At 36.1% G+C, this 19,930-nt stretch overlaps 1 protein-coding gene across 1 annotated transcript; it reads right to left on the bottom strand.

Annotated features, from left to right (window-relative positions):
- Positions 1-514: 514 nt before the first annotated feature.
- Positions 515-19,347, bottom strand: LOC143406251 (alcohol dehydrogenase 1-like). Its single transcript, XM_076864940.1, has 8 exons — positions 19,309-19,347; positions 18,154-18,255; positions 5,907-6,045; positions 4,429-4,516; positions 3,742-3,961; positions 3,279-3,539; positions 2,024-2,159; positions 515-657 (listed from the first exon to the last, which is right to left on the bottom strand). The coding sequence occupies exons 1-8, from the start codon at positions 19,345-19,347 to the stop codon at positions 515-517; spliced, it is 1,128 nt and encodes a 375-aa protein (XP_076721055.1).
- Between the last annotated feature and the right edge of the window lie 583 nt (positions 19,348-19,930).

The following is a 19,930-nucleotide window of genomic DNA, read 5'->3' as shown; positions in this document are numbered from 1 at the left end:
TAAAAGCAGGTTGTTTTTTTTTTTTTTTTGTAGCTACTTAATTTTATGCTGAAAGGTCATTTTAAAACTTTGGGCTTTTCAGTTTGGTAATCAAGTTACATTTTAATCTCTTTGTCATATATATGCTAGCACTTAAACTGAAAACAATGAAAGCTTTTATTCACAGTGCTTTTTCTTTCACTGATCATTTTTAATTTTACATTTGTTCTTCATATTGTCTCTCAAGAGAGCAGGAACCCTAATCCCCATTTTGTAAACAGGAGCAGTGGCACAGGCCAAGGCAACAATTTGGACCTCATAGTGACTGAATGGAGGCCTGGGCACTCTTCAAAACAGACTCACAGCTCTTTTATTGCTGACCCCTAAACCATTTCTCACAATTGCCCACTTTCACACTTGATCTATGCCCTCTCATGTTTTATAGAATTTTGGGTAAAAGTTGCATGTGTAAGATACACAGACACAGACACACAGATGTATGTATATGTGCACGTGCATGCACACACACAAATACTCACCAATGTCCACCTTGGAGCAATTCAAATGCCTTATTGATACTTTCAAAAGGTAATTTATGGGTTATAAGTGGGTCTATATTGATTTTCTTTTGAAGGTAGTCAGTTACCATTTTAGGAATACAGCTTCTGGTTTTATACTCTGTAGAAGGAAAGAAGAAAAATAGCAATACCTGAAAATAACAAAACTAATCAAAGAATCCAATGAACTATTTTTGTATAAAACTGGCAAAAGCATTCATGGGAGGTAGTCAGCCATTCACCTTTTGATCCTTTATCTTGGCATTAAAAGCAAAGGCAATTTATTCCAGATCCTCCACATCTGGGTGCTGCTCAGGAGTGATAAGATCATTCAGAGTCATCGAGGAGCCCTGTATAGGTAAGCTTAGTGGACTGTCAGAGCAGACACAATGCTGTCATGGCCCCCAGCTCTGCCCTGTCATCAGGACACTAATTTTTCTATACCAATTTAACTTCTAGCTGGTTCAATTTGAGTTACCACAGTTTCCCACCACTTAAGGATATTTGTATGTGTGTGTGTATATACACACACACACACACACACACACACACACACACACACATAAACTTCACAAACCTAACCTCCCAGAAGGCCCCACCTCCTAAAGCTCCACAGCACCTGCCTTCTACACATGGATCATTGAGGTACATTCAACTTCTAAACCATAGCAATAGGTCAATTGGACTAAAATGTTGGGTTATAACATTATTGGTATGCAAAATTTTTGGTAACTAAGAAATCTACCAAATGAAAGGGAGTAAAAGGAAAAGACTATTACACATTTTTGCATCCAGAATGAGAATTTTGTTGTGATTTTCCTCAGTGTGTTTATATATTGTGTGGGGGAAGGAGATATGGAAGATATGAATGTCAGAAAAAAGTGAATAAATTCCTCCATGAAATCAAGGATAATAATATGGTTTAGATATGATTTCAGTATGCCCCTCAAGGATTCACATATTGAAATTTACTCCATAGTGTGAGATTTCAAGGGAGTAGAAACAATCCAACTATGGTGTTGTACAAGGGGGAAATTGGAGACTTTTGGAGAAGAAATATCCAAGAATGACTCCACATTGGATTTGCCTGTTTTGTTCTGAAGAAGACACTTAGGGTGATTGTTGAGGTGAGAACTAAAGGTCAACACAGCAAGATTTTCTTCTAGTCTTATTCTGTACTGGGGAGTGGTTCAGAAAAATATTGTAACTCTTCACCAATTACAGAATGTGAGGGTGCCAATGAGCACCCTAAGATGTGACTCTTCTGTATCTTATCAATGATGTTAAGCTCATCTCCTTTTGCTCCTCTAGGTAATAAATACGAGTGTGGGGAGGTGAAGGTGTACTTTCCTATTTTTGGTACATGGTCTTTTATTTCCTTTCAAAGAGGATTATTTTTCCTATGTTCCTTCCCCTCCACTGCTTGCCAACAAGCACACAGGATGTGTAGGTTTCTGGAAAAGACAAAATGAAAGTAAAATACTCACTTCCCAAAGCACCACCTTTCAGGGTTCTCCCAGAGAGAAGCAGCGTTGGGTCAAAAATGAGTTGTGAATTTGTGGGTGCTAATCCAATAATCACACCCACTCCGTAGCTTGGGTGGCATGATTCCAAAGTTGCAACCTAATTTCAGAGATGGATGGATTAGCTTCTCAGCAGCCCTAAATCTTCAACTCACAATTGCAGAACTTGTTCTCAGGGAGGATGCATGAGAGAAATCATATAGAGTATATAGTATGTAGGACACTCACTATGATTTGAACAAATTGCTTAAATTCATTATGATTAAGTTTTTCAATCTTTAAAATGAGGATAATGTTACTACTTAGCTATTAAAAATGATATACAGATTAAATGGGATAAAATATATAAATTACTTGGCACAGTACAAATTATGAAAGATGTGTTCTTTTTTTTTTTTTTAGTTATAGTTGTTAGGTCGGTGGCGGTGACTTGGTGGTGACTTAGTGGCAACTTAGAACAAAGCAGCCCGCACCGGAAAAGAACATCAATCAGATGCCGGCAGAAACGCTTGTCAATTAGCCAGATCTCCTGAATAATGCCTCTCAATCAACAGGACCCCCCTGGCCAATCCTGGAGTTCAGCCAACTCCCCTGACCAACTTCAAGGGGGCAAGGGACCCTAGAAACACCTTTTCCTGTCCCAAGCCCTTCCCTTCCTGCTGAAAGTCCCATAAAAGTCCAGTCTGGTTGAGCTTCCATGCGGTTTCTCCTCAGACCCTTCCCCTGTCTCCTCTGTGGGTCTGATCGAGTTCCACCCGGGAGTGATATCTCAATAAAGCCTGTTCAGCAGTCCTTTTAAATCTGCCTCCTTTGGCCTATGCCTGCCCCGACTGATCTGACAATAGTATTTTTTTTGGTTGGGGGAGGTACTGTTGTACATGCCTGCAATTTCAAGGTCAGTCCCAGTAACTTAGTGAGACTCTGTCTCAAGATAAAATAAAAAAAAGGGCTGGGGATGTAACTCAGTGCTAAAGTGCCTTGAATTCAATCCCCATTTCCAAAATAAAAACAGAGATAATAATAATAATTTTATCAGGGCTGAGGTAGAGTGCATGGTTAGCATGTTCCTGACTTCAATACCTAGCACCCAAACAATTTCAACGTGCCCACACCAAAAAAAAAAAAAAAAAAAGGCAGAGCAAAACCAAAATTATAGTAATGTCTTCATGAAGTTAATGTGTACACTCATATTGACAGGCAGTGCTTCAAGATCACTTACCATGGTATCAACAAGTCCAATGGCCTCGAAGGCAAAGTCAGCACCTTTGCCAGTCATTTCTACCACCACCTCCTGGACAGGTTTCTTGAGTTTTTGAGGATTAAGGCAATCAGTGACTCCTAATGCTCTTGCCCGAGGAAACTTCTCCTCCTTGATGTCAACCCCAATGATCCTAGAAGCACCAGAGGCTTTGCAGGCCATGACGACAGCTGAGCCAATTCCTCCAAGTCCAAAAACCACACAGGTGGAACCTGGGGTGACCTGCAAATTCAGAGGATAGAATCTAATTAGGCATCCACAGCCAATGCTCTTGTGTTGAAAGAAGTTTCTTCTTGTGAGGAAAGAAAAGGCCTCTTTGGCTTTATCTGTGATGGAAGAAGTTCAGAGAAGTTTAGAGAATGGAGTTCAATTTGATGTTATATTAGACAGTGTCACTGAAAACAACACAGAAGCACATTCTTACCTTTGCAATGTTAAATACAGCTCCAAAGCCTGTAGGGACCTCACAGCTTAGGATACAGACTGTATCCATGGGAGCATCATCATCAATTTTCCCCACTGCAATTTCATGTACCACAGTGTATTCAGTGAATGTGCTTGTGCCATAAAGATGATAAATCTTCCTTCCTCTGCAGGTAAATCTGCTGGTTCCATCTAACATTAATCCAGTTGGAGGAAGAATACTGTTCCATAGATAATAGTGATAAAATGAGAAATAAAGGATTTAGCTCTAAGTTGATAACTGTACCAAGGAAAGCAAATGGGGTGAAAGAAAGTTGCTGCAGTCTGGCAGGGCACAAATGGCGAGCCACTTGAAGATTCAAGCACCAACGAACTTTATTTTTAGAACCCACTCAGCACGTCAGGCACTCGAACTCTCCAGGAACTCCCCCAGAGCTCCACCGGAACTTCGGGAACTTTGCCAGCACTAAACCTGAACTCAACCCGGAGAACTCCACCCACTGGGAACTCTCTAGGAACTCCGCCCAGCCGGAACTCAACCAACCCACGTGAACTCTGTAGGAACCCCGGGAGAGCTCAAAAATAGCGGGCACCTGAGGCAGCAGGAACCGCTCCTTCTGGCAAAATGCCAGGCACCATCTTGACCTGGCCTGGCTCTCAACAGAAAGTCAAAGAAATTGAAACTAACCTTTCCTTCAAGCAGAAGTTGCTCTTGGGGTGCAAGCAAGAACTACATTCTCTGCACTCTGGAATAAGGAATATTAAGACTTTATCTCCTAAAAAAGAACAAAGAAAATGATTATCAACTTGGGTGGAGACATGGAATGTAATAAACCCCACCTTTATCTATAAGGTATTATTCATATTAAATGTTTGTGATTGGTTGTAATGAAAGTTATCATTATTTGAAGTTATTCATAATTTCATTTTGGAATAGAAACAAATCAATTTTAATGCAAATGGATCTTCAAAGTAGAAAAAAAAATGGGGGAATTTATGTCTCATAAAATTGGACTCAAAGATAAGACAGTGGCATCAATATATATGGTCTAAGGCTCCTCTATTTTGACAGCATTTTTTTTGTACTGGAGATTGAATTACTCCTGGGTACTCTATCACTGAGATACTTCCCCAACCCTTTTTATTTTTTATTTTGAGACAGGATCTTGCTAAATTACTTAGGCTTACCTTGAACTTGCCATCCTCCTGCCTCAGCCTCCCAAGTAGCTGGGATTACAGGTATGTGCCAAAGTGCCTGACTTATTTTGGTAGTGTTCTATCCCAGGAGAAAGATCAAGTTTGCATTTAATATATACTTGATATTTGTTGAAACAATGAGATAATACTCCAATACTAATACAAGAATTAATATTCATTATGAAATATTTTAATACTGAACAAGAGTCTAAAATTTGAGGGAAGGCTTCCTGTGTCCTTAATCCTTACTCTGCCATTAAGCAGCTAAATTAACAAAATGATTATCTTGCCAAGGCTTCTATTTACTCACAAAGTGGTTTTAAAATATCTATGGGTTTATTGTTAGAATAATATATAACATAGTAAAGTTTTTGAAACATGAACAGTATGAAAATGCAAATACAAAGCCTGAAAGAAACTTTTATAAATGATACCTATTCCAGATAATTTATAAGATTATTTTGTGTGTGTGTGTGTAGAAAAAAATTGTCAATCACACATATTTTAAATTTACTGGTGTTACAATACATTGTATATATTTTCAATTCTTAGTTTAATTTTGGGTATATAGATTTGCCATAATCTGTATGGAAATGAGTAGATTCTATTTCTTTTGGGGGAGGGGAGGGAGGGTACCAGGGATGGACTCAGTGGCACTTGACCTACCATTGAGCCACATCCCCAGCTCTATTTTGCATTTTATTTAGAGACAGGGTCTCACTGAGTTGCTTAGCACCTGCTAAGTTACTGAGGCTGGCTTTGAACTCGCCATCCTCCTGTCTCAGCTACTCAAACCCAAACTGGAAGATTCTATTTTAGGTTACTTATATCGTGCACTGTATCTGGTATGTGAATGCATTTTAATGTTTTTGTGAAAGTATGATGGATTCCGTATTTTACAGTGCTGTTGGGGAATAATTAAAAAGCTAATTTGAACAGGAGTTGACACCATATCTGGCCCTTACTTACCTGGTTTCACACTGGTTACACCTTCTCCAATACTCTCTACGATCCCAGCTCCCTCATGACCCAAAATTGCAGGAAATGGTACTTTGTTTTTTCCTTCCAGGATGTGCTTATCTGTACCACAGGTCCCAGAGGATATAATCTGAAAGGTGATTACGTGATTGGATATAAAATGCCTTGTCATAAAATTATTGAATCTTTCATAAAAATTTCCAACTTTAGAGGCAGAATATATTCTTTAAAATTTGGGCTATACATTTGAGGCATTTTTGATTGTGTCCCTATAATAGAGCTGTTTCAGGAAAAGGACCAAAGCATTTGGTTTATCAGTCTATATAATTTCCCCTAGACCTCTTTAACATCATAAACACCACTGAATTATTTCCTGGCTCTTTGTCAAGAGGAGCTATGCATTCTGTGAGATACGATGAAGCACACAACCCAAACCTGAGCATCTGTTTTGATACATACACCCTAATGGAAGAAACCCTGGGTGATAATGTTTATGCTGTTCTCCCTGCCTTGCCGTCTACCTGCCAGTAGAAGAAGCTGAAACACAAGGCTTTTCATGTTAAGTCCCCACCCATATCTTGGCTTGCTAGTTCATAACATGCAGTTAATATCCAAAAGAATAGGTGAAAGGCCCCTTTTCCCCCTTAATACTCTGCTTTGGTGCACAGTTTTCTTTCCTTTTTTTCTTTGTAATCAGTCTCTTTATCCAGCTATTCTAGTAACAAAGGTAAGTTGGTTTTCCCCCAGGGTATTGAGATTTCACAGCTGAAAGGATTTGGTGGCAAATCAAAGGTTAGCCTCTCGTTGCACATTTCACTTGGTACACTCATAAGGCACTATTTCCATTTAGATATTCTCTTCACTGTTTTTTTCTCTACTCAACAGTCATTGACCCTGGAGCTTTGGTACTTTTTGCAAATCTGATTGTTCAGTTCCATGATGACTTATTTTCTTATTCCTTTTTGATCTTTGGAGGTTGAAAATATTTATTTCTATGGTTTCTGCTGTGTTTGCTCAGGCTTTTTGCTTGCATAACTGTCCTGCAAGCTCATGTCTCTCTGCCTTGGGTTTTGTCTGCAGGAAATCTCTTGATTAATCATACATCTTGATATTCAATCCCTATTCTATCAGAAAAATAACTGGCTAGGTTTCTTTACAAATAAAAATAATTTTCCTTTTCACTCTTTTGTTTGTTTTTCAAATTACTTTAGACTATTCTTCTATCTTTTGTACTTTGAATGAACTTTATGGTCTATCCCTCTCCCCAAATTTCAGTGAGCTATTTGAAATGTCCCTGGTTTTCTAGTAGCTAGGCTTTGGCACACTGCATCAACTAGTTTAAAATAAAATTTGAAACCATCACCTTATTTATGAAATTAGAAATTAACTAACAAGATTATTTTCAAGTATAACTGAGAAATTCTACATAGAGTAGTTCAGCTTTCAGTTGTGGCAAGCAAGGCTTTTCCAGATTCAATTTTCCAAGGATAAGTAAAAAAGCTGGGTACCATGTATGCAACAGATGATAAGCCATGAAATAAATTAATATCGAGTTTCAACTGATTGAATGTAATATTAATTCAGTGACATACTAAAGAAATGTATAACCAATCTAACTGGGAGATCTCCCATGAAATAAACTGAATAGAATTTGTTAGTCACCTTTGTGTCACTGTAAACAAAATGTCTGACAAGAACAACTTGGAGTAGAAAGGATTTGTTTTGATTCATGGTCTCAGAGGATTCAACCATTGGTCAGCTGCCTTCAAGGCAGAAACACCATAATGGAAAGATGAGGCAGAGGAAGGCTGTTCAACTCATGGCAGCCGGGAAGGGAAGAGAGAGAGAGGGGCTGTGGAAAAGATCAACCCTCTGTTATGGTTTGGGTATAAAGTATCCCCAAGAGCTCCTGTGTAAATGCAACAATATTCAGAAGTAAAGAATTGGCTTATGAAAGCTGTAACCCAATCAGTTCATCCTAGTTTGAACCGACAAACTGTTGGTAATTGTAAGCAGATGAGGCATGAATGGAAGAGATGGATCACTGGGGTGTGCCCTGAAAGGATGCATTGCCCCTGTGGCCCCTTCCTTGGTTGTTCTTTCTGCTTCTGGGCCCAAAGCCACCTCCAAGATTCAAGCAAACTCTTAGCTGTGAGCTGTAAAAATTATAAAGCAATTTACATGCTTCCAATATACAATAGCACAGAGAAAACATCCATCCAAAAGTGAGGAATAGGGACAAGAAGGAATGGGACCAAAGCAAAATCGAAACCCAGTGGGGCAAATGTTAAGCCCCAGAACTCGACGTCCAGAAACTGAAGTATGTGGTGGTTTTCTTGCAGTCTGGCCAGACAAAGCACTAAAACTGGGATCAAGGAAGTAGGTTTGTTGAAGAGATTGCCACCACTAAAAAGAAGTTAATTGTCTTGTAGAATGACATAGTGTTATAGTTTAGAAGTGAGGTGTCCCCCAAAAGCTCATGTGTGAGATAATGTAAGTGTGTTTCCTCTGTGCCTTGTATATTGGAAGCATGTAAATTGCTTTATAAGTTTTGTAGGATCTGACAGCTAAGGGTTTGCCTTGAGCCTTGTAGGTGATTTATGTACTTAGATTTTTGAGCAATGCTGGAACTATGGAGATTATAGGTTATCTTGCAGATGAACAAAAATGAATTTTGCATTGTGAGGTAGTCATGAGATTTTTGGGTCCCATGGATGGAATGTTATGATTTGGATCCGGAATATTGCCCCTAGAAGCTCATGTGTTAGTCAATGCAGTAATATTCAGAGATGAAATGTTTGGATTATGAAGCATGTGATCTTATTAGTGGATTAATTTATTTGATGGATTAATAATTTCAATGAATTTACTGGGAAGTGATGAAAAACTATAGGTAGGTGGGTCATGGCTGGAAGTAGTTCATTGAGGCATGGCTTCAGGACTATGTCTGTCCTTGACACTAACTCTTTCTCGATTTCCTGGCTACCCTGAGCTGAGCACCTGTCCTCTGCCATGCCCTTCCACCATGATGTTTTGTGTCACCCCAGGACCAGATCAATGGGTTTAATTAATCATGGATTGAGTCCTCTGCAACCATGATCCAACATAAACTTTTCTTCCTCTTAAGTTGGTCTTTTAGGTATTCTGGTCATAATGATTAAAAGCTGACTAACAGTTTCTTACAAAATAAACACAAAATTTCTTTAAAAATATATTTTGCCCTTCTATTTTAGATTTTATTCAAATATGTCTGATGGTATAAGGTGAAATTCTTTGAAGATGAGATGTGAAATGGAAGAGGAGGATTCAATGCTTAAGTCTACTGGTAATTCTGATAAAAATTTGTGATGAAGAATTATAGCATTTTGGGTCATTTCAATGAAATAGTGAACAAGGCCAAGGGTAGTCAAGAAATTTTGAAGAACAAATTATAAGACTTATTCTGAATGATAATATAAAGCTATGATAATGCAAGCATTTGGTTTTGGTACAATGATAAATGTACCAGTAGGTTAATGGAGCAGAATTAAAATTAAGAAATAGACCCAGACGTACTAGCCATTTGATTTAGAGAAAAAGTGGCACTAACGTGTAGGGGTAAAGGCAGAATTTTCAAACAACCTGGTCACTTTGTTATATAAGTAGGAAGAAAGTTAATCTTGGACTTCTACCTCACAACAAACACAACAGAATTATTGCCAGGCATTGTTTGCTTGTAGATCTGAATGCGAAGTGTAAACCAATTAAGATTCTAGACAAAAACAAGGAAGTTATCTTCCTGATCTTGGGCCAGGGAATGATATCTGAATTGGGACATAAAAGGTGCCATCAGACATAAAAAATATTATGAATTTTGCCTCTGTTTATTTAATGAAGGAAAGAAGATATTGACTCTCCATAGCTAACAGGAATAAAATAAAAAGGCATCAAAATCCCTTAAATGTTGCCACTGAGAAATTTTAGTGAATTACATAGAAAGCATTCTAACATCAGTGGTAAAAACTATTTTACCAGATAGGTAGTGTCTAACCTTATCAGTGTCAAATCTGACTCTATCAGAAAGTGTTATTTTATATCAAAATGTGTTTAAGATGGTTTATCCATTGCCAATGACCATGATAGAGAAAAAGATGCCAAAGAGAAAAAAAAGAGTATTCATAGCAGAAATATTAAGGAATGATTTCCCCTAGTTAATAGGTAAAACAGGAACCAAGTTTCCATATCACGTATCAGGTATGTGTAACAATAATCGGAAATTGATTGTTCTACAAAATGTTCTACTTTAAACAAGTGCAAACTGAAAGTCTAAAAACTTACTATGATTAATAATAAAGATTTGGAAGCAGGAACTGGAAATCCAGTGCAGATAGTCTTGGCCATGTTAGGACAAGATGTAGTACTATTTTCTGAAACCTAGCAGAAGAATCTTAGATGGGGCAAAGCCCTCTTACAGCCAGAATGTTTAAAGATGCAGAAACTGGAGACTAAAAGTAGAATCTCATACCGTTCTTACGTTTGTTAATCATATAAACACATTTAAAAAAATTTCAGAATGTAGGTTCAGTCATTACGAACAAATAGGATCTACCCAGTGTATTTGATTCTTGAAGTAAATTATGTATGTATTATAGGTGAATTTTAATATAAGTGAAGCATCAAATGGTTGAATCTAGGCAATTATTAAAATTTCCCACTGATGGATATTTTATTTTCTCAATTTGTATTTAGTTTTAGAACAAAAAATCTATTAAAAAAGAGTAAATGCCCTTTTAAAGGCATTTAATAGTTTTGAAGAGATAATTTGGAGATAGCTAAATATTTTGTGTACAAAGTAAAATTTGCATTTAAGGAAGTATTAATTTGTATAATTCAGACTAAAGAATTTACCTTGAGTATCTTTTTTAAGTCAGGTACATCAGCAAGAATTTATCTGACTCTTTTAATATATATATGTGAGATTGTCTTTATTTCGCCTTTATTTTTGAAAGATAGTTTTGCTGGATTCCTCTTGGTCGACAGTTTTTTTTTCTTCAAACACTTTGTGTTATCACATTGCTCTGTGAACTCTATTGTTTCTGATGTTAAATCAATTGTTAGTCTTATTGAGGTTACCTTCTCTGTGATGTGTTCTTTTTCTCTTGTGCTTTTTGATTTTCTCTTTGCCTTTTTATCTTATGTTAAAAACACTTAATATGATTTCTACATGCTTAATGAAATTTTAAGTGTACAATACATTATTGTTGACTATAAGTACAATGTGGTACAACAGATCTTAATTTTTTTTTTGAACTCAACTGAAGGAAGAATATACAGAGGAGAAAATACAGTCTCTCTAATAAATGATGTTGACTTGTTTAACTGAAACTTTATTCTTACTGATTAGTAACTCTCCATTTCCCTCTTTCTCCCAGTTCTAGAAATCACCACACTAGTCTTTGGTTCTATGAATCTATTTTAGATATTTGATATCAGTAGAGTCATATATTATTTGTCATCCTGAGATGCACTTATTTTGCAGCATAATGTTTTCAAGGTTCATATATATTATCACAGATTGCAGAGTTTCCTTCTTTTAAAAAACCAAGTAGTATTCAAATGTATGCATAAAGCACATATTCTTTATTCATTTGTTGATGGATAAACTTCTTTATTCATCTGTTGATGGATTCATCTGTTAGGTTGTTTCCATATCTAGGCTATTCTGAGTAGTGCTGACATAAGCATGGAAGGGTTGTATCAGCAGTATTTACATACTGATTTCAATCTTTTGGATAAATATCCAGGGGCTGCCTTATGTGGTTATTCTATTATTTAATTTCTTGAAGAAATCACCATATTATTTTTAGTATGGGTACCACAATTTGAATGCCCATCAACAGCAAGCAAGAGTTCTAATTTCTCTACATCCTTGCTAAGAGTTGATATCTTTTGTTTTTTGATAATAGACAACCTAACAGGTATGAGGTAATACCACATTGAAGTTTTGATTTGCATTTCCCTAATTATCAGCAATTTTGGTAAACATTGAGCATTTTTTGATAAACACAACGACCAATTGTATGTTTGCTTTGGAAAAATGCATATTTAGGTCCTTTGCCCATTAAATTCTTTTTGTGCTATTGAGTTAATAGAAGTTCCTTATGTAGTTTAGATATTTACCCCTTATTATTTATATGGTCTGAAAATATTTTTCTCTCATTCTATTGGTTGCCTTTTCATTCTGCTACTTGTTTCCTTTTATTTCTTCATGTCCACGAAGTCATTACCAAGACCAATGTCATAAATATTCCCTCTATGTTTTATTATAGTAGTTTTGTAGTTTCAGGTGTCATGTTTAAGTCTTTAATCAATTTGAATTGGTTTTTATGTACAGCATGAGAAAATTTCCAATTTCATCCTTTTGAATGCGGATATTCAATTTTCCCAACATTATTTGTTGAAGAGACTATCTTTTCCCCATTGTGTATTCTTGGCATACTCATCAAAATTTATTGTTTCTGTGTAAGTTTATTTGTAGTCTATTTCATTGGCTCATAAATGTACTTTATGCCAATACCATATTGTTGTGAGAGAAAAAGAAAGGAGGAGGAGGAGGAGGAGGAAGAGGAGGAGGAAAAATATAGATGAAATGAAAAGCAGAACAAAAAAGGAAAAATTATATAAATATAAGTCAAGAGGGAAAAAATAGAAAAAAGAAAAATCCAATTAAAGAATAAACACAGAATAAGACAAAAGTAAGAGAAAATGGTGAGATATAAAAAGTAATGATAAAAGAACACATGGAGGAAAGAAAATGGGTCAAAAAAATTCTTCTTAGCCAAGGTTCTTGGAAACATCTCTCACCTGTTCTTTAAGATTGGAATCTGCCAGGTATGGTGGGCAGGGTTATTGGTTGCAGCTTCTGCTTGTTGTCATACCTCTCAGTTGTCACCAAATGAGTTGGGATGAAAGCAGGCTGTACCCCACTTTTCTCACAAAACAGGTTAAGGAACGTTTACAATGCTCATATTCCCTGCAGAGGTTTTTAGACTGTGCCATCAACTTCCAGGGCTCACCCATAGCCCCTCATCTCCTCAAATAGTTACACACTTACTTGTTACTTTGTTTCCATCCCCTAGAGAAGCAAACTAGGGCTAGTTATCTCTTGAGAAACCACCTTGAAATCCCTGTTTAGCATCCTTTTGTTTCAAATCAAAGAACTCTTATTTATTTATTTATAAGATCCATCTAGTGGTGATGAATTTCCTTGGCTTTTGTTTTGTTTGTGAAAGTCTTTACTCTTCTCTGTTTTTTGGAGGACAGTTTTATGGGAAATACCATTTTTTTGTTTGTTGGAATTTTTGTTTTGAAAGGACCTTTTTGGGTCTTTTTATGAAACCATGGATAGTTTCATTGAGATTTGCTTGTACGTGACTAATCACTTTTTTTTTCAAATCAGCATAAATGTATTTATTTATTTTTTATTAGTTGCTCATGGTAATTTTCTCTTTAAATTTTGACAATTTGATTAAAATATATCTCAGTATAGATCTTTGAGTTCATCTTATTTGGGTTTCTTGACTCATTTTCTTCCCTGGATTTGAGAAGTTTTCACTCATTATTTCTTTGAGTAAGCTTTCTAATATTTTCTTTCTTTTGTTTAGGATTTCCATACTCTATAAATTGGTCTGCTTATTGATATTCCATAGTTTCTTTAATCTTTGTTTAATCATTTACTTCCTTTATTTTTTTTCCTTGACTGAATTTTTTCTAACCTGAGTTCACAGACAATTTCTTCTGGTTGGTTTATTCTGCTATTGAACCCCTTTAATAAAATTTTAAGTTAGTTATGGTATTCTTCATCTCTATGATTTTTGTTTGGTGAATTTTATGTTTTCTATCACTTCTTTGAAGTTCTCATTCTGTCCATGCATGGTTGTCTTAAAGTTTGTGACCATCTTTATATGTTAAGTTCTCTTCCTATAAGTTATATATCCCCATTTCATAAGTATCAATTTCTGGAAACTGATGTTGTTACTTTATTTGGTACAACTTTGCTTTATTCATATTCCTTAACTCTCTGTGTTGGTGTCTGCCTGATAGACAAAACAGGCCCTTCCCCAAGCTTCATGAACTGGACTTGTAAAGGAGAAGCCTCAGCAGTCATTAGGGTAAGATATTCTGAGGACCTCTGCCAACTTTTCCTCCTCACAATGATGGGGACTGTGATTTTTATCTGCTTAAGCTGCACTGAGCAGGCAGAAAGATTGGTGACATCTATTAGCACAAGCTGCCAACTTTGTTCCCCTCCAGGAGACTAGGCTTTTCTGAACTTGTCAGAGATCCAGGACTGGTGAGACAGATTCTAATTTTTTAGATAGCATAGAGAAGTTGAGCCACTGTAGGCACAGTTAAATATTTTCCCTCCCAGGAGGGAATATAAAAGCTGGTATTGTTTTTATCCACTTCCCCTGTGTTGAGCAGAGGGGAGGTACTATAGCATCTTCCAGCCCTTGGATACTGTTTGTATTCCCCTTCAAGTAGATTGATTTTGGTAGGTTCATTAGAACTTCAAGGTTTAAAGATAGAAGTCAGTTCTTTGCAGCAGTCGCCTTAGAAAAGCTGGGGGATTTTAACATCACTTCATTCCCTCCCCTGGATGAAGCTGGGAGCTGGGGTAAGTTTTCTTAATTGCATGTTACTGCTACAGGTGTAGGCTCTTTGGCAAGAACATGTTCTGAATCTCCTTAGGGTGAGTCTGATTTCACATTTTCCGTGGAAGCAGAAAACTTTCTGCTACTTTCTGGATTTCTCACAAAGGAAATTTGTCCAGGAATTGTTGCTGCTCAATTAGTGTTTTTGTTTTTTGAGGATGGGGATGATCTAAGGTTTCCTTCTCTACCACTTTGCTGACGTAACTCTATTTGGTTTTCAATATAACCTATGATGTTTCAAGGCATGAATCTCTGAGTTTATCCTACTTCGAGTTGATTGAGCTTCTGGATGTATAGATTAATTATTTCAGTATATTTGGAAATATTTTTAGCAATTATTTCTTCCAGTGTTTTTTATCTGCCCTCTTTTCTCTCTCCTCTTCTGAAATATACAGCATGCATATATTGATATGCTTGTGATTTTCCACAGCTCTCTGGTAGTCTGTTAATTTTTCTTCATTTGTTTTTCTTTTTTTGTTATTTAGATTATATAACCTCAAAGGATCTATATTAAAGTTTGCTGATTATTTCTTTTGCTTGCTCAAATCTGCTCCTGAATGCCTCCTATGAAAATTTTATTTCAGTGATTATACTTTTCAGTTCAATTTTGTTGCTTTAAATATGAATCATTGTCATCTTTAAAAATAATGTCAATATTGTTTTATTTAGTTCTTTGAACATTTATAATAGCTGATTTTAAGACTTTACTAAGTCCAACTTCTGAGACCTCTGAAAAAGCAACTTAAATTACTTGCTTTTTCCCCAGTATAATGATCAACTTTTCCTTTGTATGTCTTAGGATTTGTCAAAAACTGTATATTTAGATAATAGAATAGCATCTGGATTCTGATTAGTCTCTTCTTCCTATCCCCTTCCAATCCTTTCATTGTGCTTTATCTAGGGTCAGACTTAGGTTTTCAGTTTTTTCCCCTATATTTTTATTTTTAAACCTGGCTTCCTAGAATTTTCCCCTGGGTCAGCATCTTGAGGAATGTTTCCCATTCTTCCTCATGGTTAGTAATAATTAGCAGCTTTCAAGTGCCCATTTTAGTTGCTCCTGAGGGAAAGCCACCTAGTGCTTATCCATAGTCTTTTGGACCCCCATGGATGAACATGACCTTAGTAGACTCCTTTTAATAGTATCCTTGGCTGGCGCTCTGCATTGAACTTGCTGCTACCAGTTTCATGGAGCTTTCAGTCTTCTTAATTGCTCATCACTAAGATCTCTGCTATGATTTGGATATGTTTTGTAGCTTGAGGTTCATGTGCTTGAAGCTTGGTCCTCAATATAATAGTATTGAGAGGTGGTTGTTATGGTTTAGATAGGAGATGTCCTCAAAAGCTCATGTGTGAGACAAAGCAAGAAAGTCTGGAGGTGAATTGATTGGGTTATGCACATTCTAACCTAATCAGTGAATTACTTCCCTGATAGAGATTAATGGGTGGTAACTGTAGGCAGGTAGGGTGTGGCTGGAGAAGGTGGGTCCCTGTGGGTGCACTTTTGGATATATTTTTTGTCCTTGTTGAGCAGAGTTCTCTCTCTGCTTCCTATAGCTATGTAGCTCTGTTCCCAGATGCTTTCCTCTGTCACCCCCTTCTGCCATGATGTTTTGCCTCCCCTCAGGTACAGAGCAATAGAGTTGGCTGTCTTAAGGAGTAAGACCTCTGAAACAATGAGTCAAGTAAACTTTTCCTCCTCTAAAGTTGTTCTTGTCAAGTCTTTGGTCACAGCAGGAAAGAGCTTACTAAAACAGTGGTGATAATTTTAAGTGGTGGGTTCTATTGTGAGGTGATTAGGTAATATTGACACTAAACTCATGAATCGATTAATGTCTTTCTCAATAACTAATAACTTATAGTCTCATAGGAACCAGTTAGATCTAGCTGGACTGGATTAGTTATTGAGAGAATTTCTCCTTCTATTTCTCTGCCATGTTGTAACATAGCATGTTGTCCTCACCAGAAACTAAGAACTAGAAACTAATCATGTTAGCACCATGCTCTTTGACCTCTGAAACTGTGAGTTAAATATGTCTCTTCTTAAAAATAAAGTATCCAGTTTAAGGTATTTGGTTATAGCAACAGAAAACACACTACGACAATCTCTAATATTTTTGACAATCCCTTCAGACATGAGTCTTTTCATACTCTTTTCCAAATAAAGTTAGCCCCCTTAGCAGGGCTGCAGAATTATGAATCTTTCATGCCTATTTCTGTGGTTAAAATTTCTACATTAATGCAACAAAGTTGGGGGTGAAGGCAATGACTTGTTACCTAAAATGACACCTTTGCTCTATGAGTTAGTAAATTCTTGCAAGGGACTGAGTTGTGTCCAATTCATACTCATATTGAAGCCCTAACCCCCACGTGATGAGGTATTTGGAGATGGATATTTTGGTGGGAGGTAATTAAGTTTAAATGAAATCATGAGGGTAGGACACCCATCGCTAGATTACTATCCTTTAAAAAGAAACCAGACAGCCTGTTTGTTTTCTCTACCTTTCGAGGACACGGCAAAGAGATAGTCATTGTGAGCCAGAGTCATCACCAGGGCTCAACCAGGCTGATACCCTGATCTTCTAGACTTTCTCCAGAACTGGGAGAAAAATGCTTGTTTGAACTACTATTCCATTATAGCTTGAGTATGTTCATACAGTTCTCATCTTGCCCTGCCTGGTGTGATCTTCTTCCTTACTAGTGAGCGCTGGGGTAGAAGGTGGGTGATTTGGGTCAGGTATCCTAGAAATGATGCATCTAGAGTGGAGACTCCATAGGTAGAAGCTAGGTTGGGGAATGGTCTCAGTTTTCTCATCCATTCCACTGAGAGTAAAGAATCTGCTTATTGTTATCTTACTCCATTTTTCTGCTGCTACACCAAAATGTCACAGATTGCGTAACTTGTAAACCACAGAATTCTTTTTGGCTCACAGTTGTGGAAGCTGGATCTAACAATATGGAATCTGGTACCCCACAAGGGCCTCCCCTCTGTGTCTTAATTTGGCAGAGGGCTAAGTGAGCATGTGTGAAACAGAGAGGTGTGGGTGCTGATTTTACCCTTTTATCAGGAGCCTACTTCCATGATAACTAACCAACTCCCACAACAATAGTCTGGATCCATTCATGAGATGATAGCTCCGTGACCTAATTTTCTCTTAAAGGTATCACCTCCCAATACCCTTAAATTGGCAATTAAATTTCAACATGAGTTTTGGAATGGGCAATCAAACCACAGCACTTATAATCAGAATACCTTTATAATTGTGAGGTTTATGATTCAATAATTGCTCATGTAGATTTTCAAAATTTAAAAACAATAGTATATTTAAAATATTTAATGACATTTCAATATTTATGTACCTTATGTTTCTGACATTTTCACACAATGCAATGATCTTACTATTAAATACAGTAATATAGAGCTGGTGTAAATCATAGGAATTCTTGATTTTCTTTAAATATAAAATGTCATTTTTTCTCCTAAAATGCAAAATAATTATAAACACACATTTGCATTCATGCCTACTGAAAGTCTCATTTATATTTACCTTAATTCGAACTTCACCAGCTTTTGGTGGATCAACTTCAATTTTCTCAATAGACAGGGGGGCATTTGTTGTCCAGGCAATGGCTGCCCGGCATGTGATAACCTATGTATATAAAGATAAAGTGACAAAGTGGTCTTATTCCTATTATTCTAAAATCGAGTGAGACATTTAGTTACATCCCCACTTACAATACTGAATTGTCATTCTGCTTTATCACTTTGAAATATAGATAATAGACTTCATTCATTGAAAATAATCACATGTATATTTTTAAACATGAATAATATAAATTGGGAGACAAATGATTTATATATATATCTATATTTATATATGTATATCTATATATCTATAGACATATATCTATATGATTATATATGTGTATACATATATATCTATATATGTATATATCTATATCTTTATATATCCATATAGATATGTAGTCTTTGTCTCAAAATTGTTTTATCCCAGTTATCTGATTGATACTTAGGGGATTTCTCATCTGTATTCCAAATGTCATGAGACATTAATGTTGCCCAACTGGTTTATGGATCCCAGTTCAGTTTTCTGAATCTAGATTTCTACATTGTAATTTCTAATACTAATCAAATATTTAAAATAGAGAAAACTGGAATTTATTGTGAAAAGATTATTATAAGAAAAGAGAAATAGGAAAAGAAATATTGTTAATTTTGGAAATAGGAAAATAAATAGTGTTAATTTTCTTTCTTTAGCCACAGTTCATTTCCATAAAACATCATGCAGAATATTGTATTCTATCTTCATAGTTCTTGTGTCTTATAATCTTTATTCATTTACTGCATTTTTATTTTAAAATCTATACACAGCTCAAGCTTTGATAGTGATCTATTGATTTTTCTATATTAGTAGGTGGCTGTATTTGGTGGATTCTTTTAGCATTAGAAAGATTTTGTTCTACTTTACAGAAGGATTAATTGTTTTTTAAATGATAAGAGTTCTTACTTTATCACAATTGTGAATTTGTTTTTTAAAAATCAATTTACAAACGACCAGGAATACTTCCTTTGTGTAAAACATGGTGTATATATACTCACATGGTATCTTTAACAGCCTTAAAGTACATCTACTGACAAGAAGATTAATGAAGCTACATTTGAAAAGCAAACCAACACTTACTTTGTTGGATGTTTCTGTGAAGAGTTTTGCTTGCTCCATCTTTCCTTATGGCTGGTTTAGAAGTGAGAACTCTGTCTCTTCTCACCAGCTTTTATGGAGCCTTAGAGTTTCCTCCCACCTGAGAGTGACTCATCTACTACATAGCAACCAAGGGAGGAGGGAAGAAATAAAAGAGAGAAATAAAAGGTTGAGTAAAGGATGAAAGAAAATGCAAAATATGAAACTGAGGAGAAGGATGAAAAAGAGCAAATCTTGAGAAGAAAAAATGGAGAGCTAGTGAAGGAAAAAGCAGAAAGTAAATAAGGGTTTTAAAAAGAACATGAAAAAATAAACAATGAAGGGAAAGTAGCAACCTCCCCCAAAGCATATATTGTGTTTTTTTTAATTTTAAATTTTAATTTTTTTTAGTCATACATGACAGCAGAATGTATTTTGACATATAATACATACATGAAATGTACATACATCAATCATATTGTCTATTCTATTCTGCTGCCCTTTCTATCCCCCCTACTCCTTCCCTCCTCTCCCATCCTTTCTCTCTATCCAATCTAATGTGACACACTTTTTTTTCTTTTTCTCATTACAACATCATAAATGTATTCTGTATAACAATGAGGTT

This window comes from Callospermophilus lateralis, chromosome 8 (assembly GCF_048772815.1).
Source record: "Callospermophilus lateralis isolate mCalLat2 chromosome 8, mCalLat2.hap1, whole genome shotgun sequence".
Lineage (NCBI taxonomy): Eukaryota > Metazoa > Chordata > Mammalia > Rodentia > Sciuridae > Callospermophilus > Callospermophilus lateralis.
This window is presented reverse-complemented; position numbering and strand designations above follow the sequence as displayed.